Source organism: Anser anser, assembly GCF_964211835.1.
Source record: "Anser anser genome assembly, chromosome: 2".
Classification (NCBI taxonomy): domain Eukaryota; kingdom Metazoa; phylum Chordata; class Aves; order Anseriformes; family Anatidae; genus Anser; species Anser anser.
In genome coordinates this window covers 114,454,157-114,469,864 of record NC_139721.1, presented here as the reverse complement: position 1 = coordinate 114,469,864, position 15,708 = coordinate 114,454,157, and the positions used below count along the sequence as shown (strand labels likewise).

At 43.0% G+C, this 15,708-nt stretch overlaps 1 protein-coding gene across 10 annotated transcripts in view; it reads right to left on the bottom strand.

Annotated features, from left to right (window-relative positions):
• NFATC1 (nuclear factor of activated T cells 1) overlaps positions 1 to 15,708 on the bottom strand; it is a 120,372-nt gene that overhangs the window by 34,173 nt on the left and 70,491 nt on the right. For 2 of the 10 annotated variants that reach the window (XM_083824969.1, XM_083824971.1), the window contains exon 9: positions 2 to 688. The exons of 2 other annotated variants lie outside the window; for them this stretch is intronic. In XM_083824969.1, the coding sequence (XP_083681095.1) occupies positions 2 to 688 (687 nt within the window). 6 more of the 10 variants (XM_083824972.1, XM_083824973.1, XM_083824974.1 and 3 more) reach the window with 6 other exon arrangements.

The following is a 15,708-nucleotide window of genomic DNA, read 5'->3' as shown; positions in this document are numbered from 1 at the left end:
CCATCATCCAGGTACATCTGGTCCAATTCCTCAGGTTCTCGCTTGATCGTTACAGGAATAGGGGCCAAATTATGATTACTTTCCTCATGCAACTCTGGCAATGACAGTGGTTGGGTTGTTGGAGACTCATTTCTGTGAACCTTCGGCAGTTGCTGCTGCTGTTGACCCATTATGGATGAGTGAGTTGGACTGCAGGACTGCAAATAGGTTGGCTCTTGGGTAACAGATGGAACTGGAGAAGAGGGACTGTTGGGATAGAGTGTTTGTTGATAACCAAGGGGACAGCTACTGCTCAGATGTTGACTCACCTGCGGCTGCAGCATGATGTGAGATGATTGCTCGGGGGAGCTTGGGTGCACAACTATAGACCTTGGCACTTCCTGTATGGTGGGGACACCTCCAGCGGGCTGCTGAAGTCCGAGGTGACCGTGGCCTGGGTTGGGGATGCACTTATAAGGAGAGGATGAAAGGTCGTGCAGCTTGGGGCTTGCGTTGGGAGAGGGTGACATCACTGCATTTCTCTGCTGACAGGAGGCGAAGCCAGCCACAAGGCATGAACCAGGATCCGGGGGCATCATGATCTGCTGGCTGTAGTATGGTTTAGAGAGAGGGCTTAAGCCTTGGTTCATTGGTCCACAGGTTTGAGCAGGCTCATAGTCATCTGTGGGTTCTGTTTTTATAATTGGAACTGTTAAAAGAAAAAAGTTTTAAATAAACATGAGCTGCATATTGGTATGATCAAGTTGGCTTGTGGCTAGGATACCCTTTGCAAAACAAACAATGTCTTGAATAAGACTCTGTGTGTCTTTTGCCTAGTTCTCCCACCCTATAAAAAAAATGAATGAGTCATCAGCACAAGAAAGTCACAGCTGGTTCTAATATTGAACAGGACTATTTTCTTTGGACTCTCCTCCAGCACTAATGTGCTATAAAAATCTATTTGCAAATAGCTGTGCTTCAGTGGAAGCTTTGGACCCAAGGGCTCCATGGATTTGTAGTAATCAAAGCAAGAATTTTAACTTGGATATACTACTGCATTTCTACGGCTACTGATGGCCCATTTGATAAATGTCTGCACATTTGGTAAACTGGAGCATAATAAGGTAGAGATGGGGCTTTCAGAGTTCAGTGAAAGCAAAATTGCAAAGATAAATGACAAACTACTATGTACAAGAAGTTTTCAATTACGAGGATATTTTTGAAAGAGTAGGGTTTGGTTTATTTAGTTTTTACATGATTGTGTTTAATCTTATTAACCAACCAATAGGTGTAAAATATTCAAGAAGTCACATCCAACTCTCCGTGATTCTAAGTTGGATCCAAGCTGCAATGCCAGCTCCTAAATGGTGTTAACTCACACTCTTACTACCAAGAAATATTGATTACTATTCTACACCTCTGCTTGTTCCACCCATTGTCCCAAAAGAGGTCCTAATATTGAGATGTCAAACCATGTCTCTAAATACTACCAGCTCATGGACAAAATGACTGTCTATGAGCACCAACCCAGTCTTGAAAAATATAGAGCAGCATTCTCAAATCAGAGAAAAGATCCTTACTCAAATCAAAGTGCCTTTTTCCTACCAGCTTTCTCTCTCAAATCAGAGAGTGCCTTTCCTGGCTCCCCCACAGACACATGCATTTCACTGGTAAAAGATACCCACTTTCTCTATCAGGAAAATTATTAATACGCCAAGCCAGTATGTAGATGCATTTCTTCTAGCCAGATCCAATTGTAATCCATACGACAATTATACAATTGAGTTTGGATGCTTGGTGGCATTTATGTTCTTTCTCAAAATGAGATCCACAGAACAGCCACAGCTTGAAGGCACTGTAGGAAATCTATGGTGAGACCACAGTATATCTGTTAGAATATCATTATAACCAACCTGTTGTGGCACAAATTAGTGAAGCATCTTACACAACTCAGCTTGGAGCACATGCTCATCACGTAAGTGTCTCTGTGTTTTTATTTGCATGTGTTTTACAAATACCCTTACACATTTTCCAGTAATTTATTACTATGTTCATGTATGAGTCTTTTGAACCCCTAGAAATGCATGTGTGTGCATATGTACATATAAAACTTCTTTTAAAACTAACAAATTTTGCTGCTGGTGAATGTACTTCGCTACCCTTGTTTTACAGCCCCCTAGCCTCTTGTTAACTTTGCTCTCTTTATGTTCTTTTACATATAGATGTTTGCAACACTTGTTTCAAGATTTCTAGCACCCCTAGTAAAAATACGTCTATATATGTAACAGAGGCACAGGTGCTGCTCAGGATGAATGTGCAAAGGATAACAGACTGTCATTGGATTCCTCATAATCTTATTTTCACCTGCTCGAGTGCTGCACACTGGTTAGCATGGCTACTAATGCACTTGGTTGCAGAGAAGCAGATTCCAGGTTCAGCAACAGCTTTATAAAACCAATATCACACCTTTATGAAAATGCAAGACCAAAGAAACGCACCTAGATAAACATAGCAGCTTAGATATTGTAAGAAAATACCTTTAACAAGTTCCTGAGCTAGCAAATATTCTCACATGTTTTATATTAAGTTCACTGTACTAGCACTAACCACAGCACAGCTGGAAATATGATGGTTGTTGAACACTGAATTTTCCCAATATATCACTGTTATAGAACACCTGTGCTAAATAATTCCAAGCTCAACCACTGTCAATTCAGCTGCAATAAACCCTGGAGTTGTCTGACTTGTTATAACCTACGGAAGGATTACAGCCATGGTGGCACACAGGGCTGGAGGGAGGAAGCTTTATGATTCCTGATCTCAGGCAGATTTTTTGTTGTAGCTCTTCTATGGCACATCTTTGCTACTTGGCTTACCAGACACTTTTTTGTCACTTCACTTTTTTTTTTTTCTTTATAAAGACATTGCCATGGGGTCAGATTAGTGGCCATGAACATCATCAATCTGTAAATTAAGTTTTTTTAATCTCATTGTTCTGAAATAACACCTGCAGCAACTAATAGACCATGACCAGTAAGTCCTGCTCTGCACTGAACAACGGAGCAGTGGGCAGCAGGAATATCCCAGATTTGTGTGGTGGTTTTACTCAGCTGGGCAGCTGAGCTCCAACACAACCAGTATCTCACCCACCCTTCTCAAAAGAAAAGGGGGAGAAAATATGATGAAAAGGGTTCAAGGGTTGAGATAAGGACAGGGAGATCACTCAGCAATTATCATCATGGGCAAAACAGACTCAGCATAGGGAGATTAATGTAATTACCTATTACTAGCAAGCTGGAGCAGTGAGAAAGTAAACACAAACTAAAACCACCTCCCCCCACCCGCCCTCTTCCATCTCCTCCCCCAGAAGGCGCAGGGGAACAAGGAATGGGGGCTGCGGTCAGTCCCTAATGCTTCATCCCCACCACTCCCTCACGGTCACTCCCTGCCCCTGCTCCCCGTGGGGTCCCTCCCACGGGATGCCGTCCTTCCCGAACTGAGCCTGCGGGGGCTGCCCACAGGCAGCAGCTCTTCAAGACCTGCTCCCACACGGCTCCGTACCACGGGGTCCATCCCCCAGGAGCAAACTGCCCCAGCACGGGTCCCCCACAGGTGGGCGGCAGCTCCCCCCAGACCCCCTGCTCCTGCGTGGGCTCCTCTCCACGGGCTGCAGCTCCGGCCCGGGGCCTGCTCCTGCGGGGGCTCTCCATGGGCCGCAGCCTCCTCCAGGCCACATCCACCTGCTCCACCGGGGGCTCCTCCACGGGCTGCAGCGTGGAGATCTGCTCCGTGTGGGACCCATGGGCTGCAGGGGGACAGCCTGCTCCACCAGGGGCCTCTCCACAGGCCGCAGGGGAACTGCTGCTGCGTGCCTGGAGCACCTCCTGCCCTCCTGCTGCACTGACCTTGGGTGATGATCTGGAATCAAACCTTTGACCAGATGATCTAGACCACTGACCAGATGATCTGGAATCAAACCTTTGAAGCTCAGTATGTCAGCAGAAATGTAAGATATTAACACTTCTATTTCTGACCAGACTTCAACTTTCATATTTTACATGAATAACTATATTACTTGCCTTGCAGAGGACAAACATGCCACTATTCCCTGCCTCATTCCCTTTCTGGTGACTGAGAACCTTAGCTGGGGTGAACAGTTGTAATTGACTTCGAGCAACTGAGGACACAAACCTTACAAGTCCACCTGCACTATCATGTTATCTTCTTCTTAGGGAGAAATTGGTGGGTTCCTTCAGAGCAGTTAGGGACAATCACCAACCAGCACTGGATTAGCATTGCCACTTTTCTACTGACTCATGTTTGACTGACTGCAAATCTTTACAAACCTAAGTTAGAAAAAGTGTCTGCATTCTCAAATACATCCTTGTAGAGGCACAGTTAGCTGACTGACATAAAGCATGTGCATTTCCACTGTCACCCACCTGCAGAAGTGAGTATTTCACACATGGAGATGCAACGTGATATAAAGCATGCCATTAATTTTCTCAGTTATCAGAATTTAATAGAGAACAGTATTAGCCTGACTAACTTCTGGCTCAAATATTTCAAATTAGCCATCATTTTAAATAACGTGCTAAAAGCCTTCCAGCTCAAAGAAACACTCGTAGTCACACAGCAGGCCTGGACTGGCCTACAGCTGTTCCAAATCTGCAAGTACTTTTAACAGAAACTTGACTATTTCTTAAATTCAGTAGAGCCGTATCAAATGGCAATGAGCATTCTGTGTTAAAGTAAGCCTGTGCTGCTGAGATAACACCCAGTTTTGCAGACTTTCAGGTGCCTAGAATGAAAAAAATGTGACTAAATTTGCCATACACTGAGATTTGCCAATAATCAATTTCAGCAATGATGTCAGAATTTGTAAAATTGTAAATAGATAAGACAATGCACAGTTTCTACATAAACTCATGCTCAAAAGTAATGTCATTTATTTAAGAGACCCTATTCTGCTGAAGGATCAGCCCCTTGCTATAAAGTAAAAATTAGTATAAGTTTGGTTAGTACAGTTAAGTCTTAAATGCTTGTTACTTCATAATGCATAAGGTCAGACGACAGATGATTTTAAACTGTCCTCAATTTTGAATATTAAAATATGACAGAGCCCAAAGTTCTAAATTAGTCTGATAAGCAACTTAATATGTGCTAATTAGTTTAAAATGGTTTGACGATGCCTTCTTAGACTATGGACTTGTGTCATTATGTCATCTAATTTAATACAAACTTCTGAGAACTGTGTGTTGGCAGCAGCCCCAGCTATAAATCAAAGCTACCTCCAATTCTTACTCAGAGAGACCAGGTTTATGACATCATACTGAGGCAACTGGACTGAAGACAATGGCCCTCTGTGTAGGTCTGAATGTGGGAGAAATATTTCAGCCAGTTCTGCAAGCCCACATTTAAATGAAAGGCTTTTCTAGAAGGTAAAATGTTAATATATCAAGCCTTGAAGAAAAATAATAAATCATCGACATCCAGTAAAGGGAGTCAGAAAGTGCTTAAATATAAATTATATATATTTTTGATAATTGTAACAAGTCTGTTTGCTTTTATACTTTGGCAATCCAGATGGGTTTTTGAATTTTTTTTTGGAGGTGCTATTAAAATATGTGAACTGACAAAATATAACCATGCAAATTAAACAGATGTTTATCCTGATTAACGTTAAACTAACAAACTCCCATTTCCATGTAATATTATTGATGCAGACATTTATGGCACTATAATATATTTATCTTGCCCTTTGTTTGATTGAACCTATCAAACAAAACAGTCACCTTTCACACTGCAGACTACGATGTAGCTCTCTGGCACCAACATATAGATTTTGGTTAGCATATGAAAATCAAAACACTACTTTTTTTCATCGCGTGCACACATATTTCTTCAAAATCTTGAATAAACGTAAGTGGTAAAAATTTGGGATGAGACTTTCAAAGAGTGTCAAGAAATTAGGTGGCCCAAATCTCCATTACTGAGCTGAGGTCTGAAATACCATTTGCGCCTCTAAAAACCTCCCCTCTAAGTCAGTTTTGAGCCAGGCAGCACACCCTCTTCACCATGAAACAGACGTTCCTTCAGAAGGTGTTGCCCAGGTCATCCCAACTGCTACTGCTCCCCTGCTGCTGGCTGATCAGAGACATGGTTAGGAAGGTAGACACATCTTCCCGTGCAACTTAACCACTCTGGATTCATGCAGGGACAAAATCCTGGCCGTTGTGGCAGCACTGGCTGGATCTAGCAGGCTGAGTGGAGCGAGGACCTCACCCCACATTCTGACTCTGGAGTGGTCTGGTGTTGGGGAGAGGCAATGGGCTGGCTGCCCTCAGAAAATATAATCCTGCTGTTCTGTAACATCAGAGCAGCTGTGGGCAGGCGAGGCTTTCTGTAATGCCCTGCCAATGTGTGTGCAGCACTGGCAATCTCAGTGACGGCCGCTCAACCCCAGGGATCTGAGACAGTCGTTACAGAGGTCTTTGCAGATACTGTTCGTGAACTGGATGTTTTTCCCTGGGCACCAATTCAAGCAAAATGTTTTTTAAAGGTCAAGCTACTATCAAGACCTTTGCTGTTCAGTAAATAAAAAAAGAGCACAGTGACTCAGAAACAAAGGGAGCCCCACACTATCAAGAAGCTGTATGCAGCACACGTGTGCAATTGAAGCTTTTATCTACCTAAGTGACTGAACTCATTCACCCTCTTCTGATAGTACATGAACAGAGTATCCCACGGACTTTTTCCTAGTTATCGCTGCAGCATCTCAGTGAGACAGAGAGTTGCCATATTCATCCCATTGTGGTAGACTCGTCCCCTGTGTGTGCCTGTGGGGCAATAGAAGTCCACCTGGGTAATCTTAGCATTTCAATCTCTTTGCTAGTGCAGGAGCACCTCCTGCCTCTCCAGAAGAGCATTGACCAAGCCACGTTTCTGTTATCCCTGTTGGGAATACATGAGATGGGTGTCCTGTCTTACCTTGCCTAACCAAGACAGTGTTTTCTATGAGGCCAAATGAACGATTTTCAAAACTTTCCCATTAAAATGTATCTATTTTTTCAAGTGTGCATTCTTCTATCTAGCACAAGAAAGAAGTTTAGAAAGTCCCCTAAAGAAGTGTTGTGGGAAATAAGAGAAAGAAGGATTTTTTTTAAATTTTTTTTTTTTTTAGTATGTGTTGTTTGTTTAATCTTCTATGCTATTTGACAGAAAGGTGCTCCTCTCAGCAAGCTAGGAGGCACTTGTAAAAGCTGCCTGTGCACAGGAAACACTGAGCTCCTCTGCAGCCTGACAGTACCCACTGTCCCACCTGCTTCTACCTTTCCCTATGCCAAGGTGGGTCACGAGGATGCAGCAGTTCAGCATTAGCACGGTGCACCCAGTAAGGCCCACTGGGGGCAGGCTCCAGTCCTGAAGTTGCTGCAGGGCAGGTGGGCTGACCAGTGGTGGGAGTAGATGTGCTCACGAGTGAGGCTGTGGAGCAGGAGCACAGAGGAGTGCTGCTGCTGCCACAGGCAAAATGTGGGGTAATGTCACTGCGGGGCAGGGGTCCTGCCGTGCATCCCCATCACACAGTGCTGTTCCCAGAACCACTGGACAGCCGTAGGGAAAGAGCAAGCACCACCTCACAAGCTGACGAGCTTTACCAGTGCTCGTTGGGAAGGCTACCTCTAACACACACCTGCCTGTCCTCTTTGGTTTTAGATGTATATATTTTTATAGGATCAGATGCATATGTATGCTTTTGTACAGGAATAATATCTGGGTAGATGGGAGCCTTGTGCATACATCTCAGCCGGTAATCTTGGACAGTGCCATTATCCGATTAGAAAGTGCTTTCCTGGTAACCCAATTACTAAATGCTTCTCAACAGCTGCTGATCTCTTAGTTTGTTCAATGCCTATTTATGAGACAGAAGATTATATATGGTAGCTTGGTGTATACGCTGTTAAACCAAAGAGGGGAGGAGAGGAGGGTAGGTGGAGAGCATTTGGTTTGTGTGTTAGTACAAAAGACAAAATATGCATTGGATTTCTTTCAAGAGAAAAGGGAAAAATTTTTAAAAGGAACAACTCCTTTTCTATCATAAGACCTTATTAAACCCTACAATGTTGAAAAGAATAGATCAAGTCAAATTATTTTTTCCCCTCTAAGGAAAATGCAAGACCTGTGAAACAAGTTACAACTTTACTTGCTACCTCTTTTTTAAAGACAAAGCACTGCTGTTTTCAAATCTCTTTGGTCTCCTTGCCTGTGTGAACCTGCTACAGTCAAGACAGTATGGCTGGAGATGCTGGGATGCTGCTTGAAACCCCAGAGTTTAAACCAGGTGCCTGCCTGAACTGGATTAATCTTTTAGGTATAAAATGGGATTTCTCTTCTAAAGATTTCTTATCTCCTTATGACAAATATTCCTCCCTGATGCAGGGGGAAGATTATTTGGCTTAATAAGGAGTGACAACCAATACCAGTGGCTTTCACCTGAGGTATTCCTGCAGGTGGGTGCTCCAGTTCTCCCGTGTTATGCTCACCTGGACTGCTCTACTGCTGTTCCCCCAGCACAATACCTAGCTTCATGCACTGTCTTAAGCTGGACGCACCCTACCTGACCAAGGAGTTTTATAGTCATTTCTGTCAGGTGTGTCAAAATTCACTGGGGTAAGGTCTTTTCAGCTTGACAATATGGCATGACATTACACTACCAGTGCTGGCGTTGCTCCTGCTCTCCCGATGAGGGGAGGAGAATGGGAGGGTGGAGGCTGAGGGCAGAGGTCCCTTAAGGAGGCAATGTGGGGGCAGCTGGATATTCCCACAGCTCTGGTCACCAACAGTCATGTGGGAAGCACTGCAGGGATGGGCTGGCAGGAGGACACCCTTACTGCTCAAGTCCTATCCCTGGATCACAGTCACAGTAACAGATCTGCAGTGGTACAGGCAGAGGGACTAACTGGTTAATTAGCTCACAAAATTAACTTTGTTTGCTATGAATATTTAGGCAGAACATGTATGCCCACCTCCTCTGGGCTCTCCTTTTCTCCCAGGCTTGGCGGCATGAGCTGGCAGGCAGCAGTACAAGCCTGCCACAGTGTGCCACAGCAAAGGGCTCACCAGGAGGGACTTCTGCCTCCCTCCTCCCCTTTTCTCCCCAAGCTCACACAACACTCTCTGGCCAAAGGACCATCTCTCACCCCACGTGCTGCATTCCCACTCTCTCTGGAGAGTGGTTTCGACCTGGGTGATCTCAGCCATCTTGGCTCTGACATGCTCTTTGTCTTCAGGGAGTGAGGCAGTCCCTCCCACAGCCAGCTAAACATCCTCTCCTGCATATTTCACCTACAACAATCACCAGGACCACTTCCCCCTTAGGGTCAATCACTGGGCTAGACTAATTATGATGATCAGCCACTTGAAGAGAACAAAAATAGCCATCTCCTGTAATCCAGCCCATGTAATTCTAAACCCTGTTCTCCCTTACATCAGTTTTATCTTTTGGCTTTTAAGCTAATTGGAAGATCCTGAAGCCCCACAAGGAAACTAACATGTGCATGTGAAATCACTAGGAAGTAAGGGGGGGAGTTCTCAAAATGTCCATGCAGAGTGATTTAGTGATCAAAACTACAGGCTGGGTTTTGTCATCTGATAGGGAATATTTGAAAAGGGAGGTACTACCAGAGGACAAATTCATATTCTGGAAGTTAACTGTTATCAGTGATCATTGCAGCTGTAACAGAGCCTGCCGGTCATACATATCCAGGGGCATCAATACAGTGCGTGCCCACCCCTGCACTTAGCAGGGATATCACGGCAGGTAATGCTTCTTCTTGGTCTTCCAGATGAAGATGGAGCACGGTACATGGAGGCATAGTTCATCTCCAATCAAGAAAACTACATCTGCAGGTCAGATGTACCTGGCTAGGCTCCGGCCAGTGGCCAGGACAGGCAGTCATTTGGATACAGTGTGGGCAACTCCACTGGGGATCAAACAACTCAGAGGAAAAGTACTCGATGGTGTAATGCTGGAGGGAAATGTGAACGTCTTTCCTACACTGCCACCACGGACCTCACTCTACTGTGGGAATGGAACAGCAGGGCTGATGATGAATTTAGTGATCCTCTTAAATGGAAACAGGACTCTGACAAAATCTTGCCTGCTTTTTGTTACCATGTTAAATGTCAAAAGTAGCAATCAGCCATCTAGCAGCCAAAATGAAATAAACTGTAACAGCACATACTATAAAAAATGAGCAACCATGATTCATATTTTCATCTAAAAAAAAAAAAAAAAATCCCCTGTGGCCAACCTCCTCTTCCCTCCTGTTGCCCTGCCCTGCTCTGCGCAGGCTTTGCAGCGATCCAGCTGCTTCCTGGGCTCGACAGAAAGACTTGCAGCAGGTCTGAGGCTTCAGGCCTGGCTCGGCTGCACTCGGTCCTCTCATACTGACTCAAAATGGGTCTGTGTGTAAGGAACACCTACACATTTCCATGCCTCCTCCTCCCTCCAGCCCCCCAGGATGGCTGTGTCGTGCCCCCCTGCTGCAGCACTGCTGCCTGCAAGCTGGGCAGGTTCTGCGCCTGTGCTGCTCGGGGTCCTTGGTGGTGGGTGCTTGCTTCTCCTCACCAAGATCTGCACGGGGTATTTCCTTCCCCATCAGCCCCATGTCCTCGGACCTCCCACGCTCCTGGCCAGTCAGCAGCATTGCTCCATACCCCTTCCCACCTTGCTCCTCAGTGCCGGGTGCTTTATCCTGCCTTATCGCTCATGTCCAGCACGGAACTGCTCCTTCTTGCAGTGACTGTGTTGCATACACTGCAGTTTGGGATCCTTTCACAACCCAGCCCCACTTCCCCCACTCCTCCCCCAACCACCCTTTCTTGCAATAATTTTGTAGACACGGTTAGGTTAAAAGCTTTGCCAGCCTTGACTTGACAATTTAGCAAATACTCAGGGTTGGGATGTGTCAGGAGATGATCATTAAAAGCTGTGCTCAGTGTCACATTAGAGTGGCAACACTTTGCATCTTCATTTTATTGTTTTCTGCTAATGTGACTGACACAGGGTTTTAACTTAGAAAGTGAAGTGTGGGTGGAAGAAGTGAGGTGAAACAGAGGCACGTCTGCTAAATGTAATCACTAGAAAACTGCTGATTATACTCATCTATAGCACACTCAAGACATAATTTTAGAGCTGAGGCAGGAAGTTAGTAAGATGCTGACAAAAACGTACAGTGGGCACTGCTCACCATTTTCAGAAGCACACTAAGAACTTTCTTCACTTTCGCACTGCTGGGCTGCAAACAATAATAAGGCACAGCTAGAAACCACGGGCAGGTTCTTGGCACAGCCTAGCACCCACAGACCCAAAGGACCTGTTCTTAACCAAGCCCCTCATGTAGGTGGCCAGATTTACATACACAAGCCCCCCTGCCCTGGCTTATGGAGGTGCCTGCATGGAAGCAAAGACATTTCAGAAAAACTCGCTGTACAAGTAAAGTGTACAAGTGTACTTGCTGTACACTTAAAAATCTGCCCCTAGAGATGGTTAAACACGTCTCAAAATAAGAATCGCTCAGCACAGCAACACCATTTTAATAAATACTAAACGTAGTGGATTGATTTTTTAATAATGCTTTGAAAATTAAGAAGCCTGACAGAAACAGAAACCGGAAATGCTTTATCGTCAACTCTTTGCAAAAGCATATTTTTCATTCCAGTAAACGAAACACATCAACTTTCTTTTTTTCCATCTAATCAAATATTTCCTGGACAAACTAGACTGTCTTTGCCTTGTCAAATATCACTACTTGTCTACATAAAATTCAAAGAAAAACATTTCTATGTTCACTATTCTTGATACCAGTATTTGTCAGATAACAGAAATCATAGACAGCATTATCTCCTATCTGCAAAAAGTAAGTTCTTGAACAGGTTTCCTCTATTTTTGATGCATCTACTTGGAAGAAATCTGAAAAAACTGTGATCTAACCATTATCATTCAACGAGTTATTTAAAGTCTTCTGCACTCTTGCCTCTGAGCTGAAGAACTCTTTCAGCTTTCTCAGCAGATGAAAGCACAGGATTTTGAACCACAGAATACGTATCAGGTTGTTTGTGTGCTTCTTCATTCTCTCCAGATTAGGTTATACTTCAAATGCTACTGCTTAAGTCTAGTGATTTCAGAAGTCTATTCCTCCTGTTTGAAAGGCATATATATGCCAATGGTGTAATAAAGTCATAGAAGCAAAATTAAACACAGTCATAAATATAAATGAAAAAACAGCATTTTTCTAGAGCGTAGGGTTCACAAACGCGGGGTTCAACAATGGTATTCCAAAATGTTCTGCTGCACATAATGGAGCCAACAGAGATTTGAAAGGCAGAATATCCAAGTGTCCGTGCACTGTGCTTTGTACAGACTCCTGACTGCAGCGTCTGGTGCTGGGCCTTGCTCCTGATATTCTAATGGGATGTGGCAATGCAAAGCACATTAGTACTTACCATATGATCTGGGGGGATTCACCTATGCCAGAATGGTAAGGAAACTACTTATATTTCTGTGCTGGGCATGTCTAGGGAGTAGTCTGAAGAGCCTAAATCTTGCAGGCTTCATGACAAAACTGATATGCACTTGCTCAGTGATAATAATATTGAAGCAATACTTAAAAAAAAAAAAAAAAAGCCATTGCAGCCATTTATGTACAATACAGACAAATACAGGATTTGGGATAGTTCAAATTCAGCAGAACTGGACCAGTAATTCAAAATTTTAATTAAAAGTAGATTATGAGAACTTAGGTTTATAGTCTGTCCCCAGCCAAAGACAGGCTGGCTCCTTTTCCAGACCTAGTCTCCCATTTTTGAAGCCTCTACTTTTTTTTTGTTTGTTCATTTATTTGGTTTGGTTTGTTGTTTGTTTGTTTGTTTTGGTTTTGAAACTTTTCATTTATAGAGCAGTAAGATTTTCATTTATACAGTATTTCTTTTCTTTCTGAGGCAGGAACTCTTCACCCAGTAAGCCCCTGCTCTACAAAACACTTGAGCTAACACAGAGGAAAAGTACAATCCTGCCACATCTCTGCAGCACAGTAGAAGCCTTATGGTGGTGAACTGTGACAATCTGCTGGAGTGGACAGTTTGTGTCAGCTGCATGTCACAGAGCTGTACTCCATGGAGACGCTATAGGACCATCCACTGGAGGTGGGATGAGTGAGGCCACGTGTCCCTGGATCCACTGGCTGTTTTCCCCTAGGGAATGAGGAGAAACAGGAGCTACAGGAAAAAAAAACACCTATTGTACTGTGGTCTGGGTGGCAGCCACACAGTGCTGCCACATGCGACTGCCCCACTGGTTGCGCTGTGTGTGTGCGCACATACCCACCCCAGGAGCACAGCCATGGTGCTTGTGCAGTATTCGGGCTTTAGCCCATACATGGTATTTTGCTTTGGCACAGTCTAGTTGGGCTGTAAAATATGTCTAATGTGTGTCATGCAGCTTTAAAAAACCCCGATGGACACAAACCTGCAGAATTATGGTAGGCAATGAAATGCTAGCATTTTGACTAGTCCTAAGACAGAATGAGAAGCTTACAGGACAACATATCTGATACATGTAAACCCACTCTTCATACTTGGTGATCCACTTTGACATTTGCTTGACAAAAAAATACACCTTCTGTATTTGTGGAATTTATTTAGACAAAAGACAAAGCGTTACCTGGACCAAAATACTGCTTACCTCCTTTAATTTTTTGTACCTAGATCACACAGTGGTAACTCAACTATTTTTTTCCGGATGAACTAAACTTTTTTTTTTATAATGCCTTGAAACATTAAAAGAACATTGTGACTGAAATCAAATAAAGTGCAACATTCTAAAATGGACTCCTAGAAACACAGTGGCTTAAAAGACTGATTCAGTTGTTGTGACTGATTCCTGAATATGTAGTCAAGCTGATGATATCTATCTTTAAAAGGCACAAAGGAAACAACCAGCAACATAGGGCAAAACCTTTCAGTTGCAACACAGACATAATAAATAGATAATTATTATTATATTATTAATCCTGATGATTACACAAACATATTCATGCTTACCACTGTTATGAGAGTTTGAAAAGAACTTTTTTTTTTAATTACCTACATGTACATATCTACATACAAAAAGAAAATCTGAGTGGAGAATCAAACAGGAACAGGGGGAGGCATATTTACTATTCAATACCAGCTTCCACTTCCCCTACTCTGGTTTTACATTTTTTCTTTCAGGTTCCCCTACACTGAAACAAAAAGATTTCACAGGAATTCAAATCAGTACAGCAGACTAAACATGATTCCCAATGTTTTCAACAATTACCATAATTAAAGATGTCTTTGCAGAATAAAGTCTAGGCTGGTTCTCTGTTGCCTGTCACTAGGTAGCTATCCCCATTGTTTCCCATCAGTTGAAACATTACATGTTTCAACCTCAGAATGGTGATATCATAAACGGACTTAGCAACAGTGAGTATTATTCCCATGGTTTAGAATAATGTTAAAAAAAAGGGCCTATGTAAATGCTGGAGAGGAAAGATGCTGCTTAATAAACAGCAATTTTCAGTAGATGTATATTTGAAATACTTATGATGGGATTATACTTGGATGGCAAGGCAATACCTTTTGACCTTTAAAACAGATTTCTGTTGTTGAAAAGAGTTCTGCAAGAGAATAACAACTCTTTTCAATTTAAGAAATGAGCAGTCTTTAAATATACACAGACATATCCACTGGGGATCAAGTTTGCATAAGTACGCTGATTCAGTGAGGCGTAACTACTCAGCACATATGCAGTAAGCATTCTGTTGCCCATGTCAGGTTTCTTGTACTTTTATTTTAAATTAAGGTCCTGATAAAAGTCTGTAGTGCATAAAAGCTAACAAGGTGGAATTTCAACCATGTATTTTATGGGATTTCACCTGCAAAAAGGTGGCAGGGCTCTTCAAGTCATGTGGCATGACCCAAAGACTGCTTTGTGGATACTACCCTCGGAAGGACTATTTTCACTTGTAAAGTCTACAAAAAGCATGAACCTAATCATTTTTTTTTAATTCCACTTATTTCCAAAACATCAGAAACAAAATAAACCCCCCTTTTTCCCAAAAAAGTGTTCCTATCAAAAGAGCCATTCCAGATTAAAAGAAATAATCTAAATTTGCTTAATACTAGGATCTTCATACAAGCCTGCTTGGAATTCAGCTAGCATGAATATTTTATTGTCACTTTGTAGTTACCAATATACACTTTCAAAAATAAATTGGCACACTTGTTTTTAAACATTTCTAAATAAACATTTATAAATTCTAAGTGTTTTTAAATACTCTGATCTTCATACCCATCAGAATTTTCATTACAGCCCAAGAGTAGGACCAATGTGGAGCACTGTTTCTACCCTGAGAGAAACAGCAAGGTGAAGGATGACTGGAAGCAGAATCCCCACACCACCCCCAGCAGAGCCCTGCACACTACAATGTTGTGGTGAGAACTCAGAAGTAGTATTCAAATCCAGTGTACCCTCTGGGGCCAAAAAGTCACACTGCGGGTTGACAGCAAACGAGCAGGGATTTCAGCAGGTTCACAATCTGTGAGTACACATCAGCTTGTGCAGGTGCAAGTCAACTCCCCAAAGCAAAAAAAGCCCTTGTTCCAACAGGTCTCTGTCACCAATACAAAATAAAATAATTTACA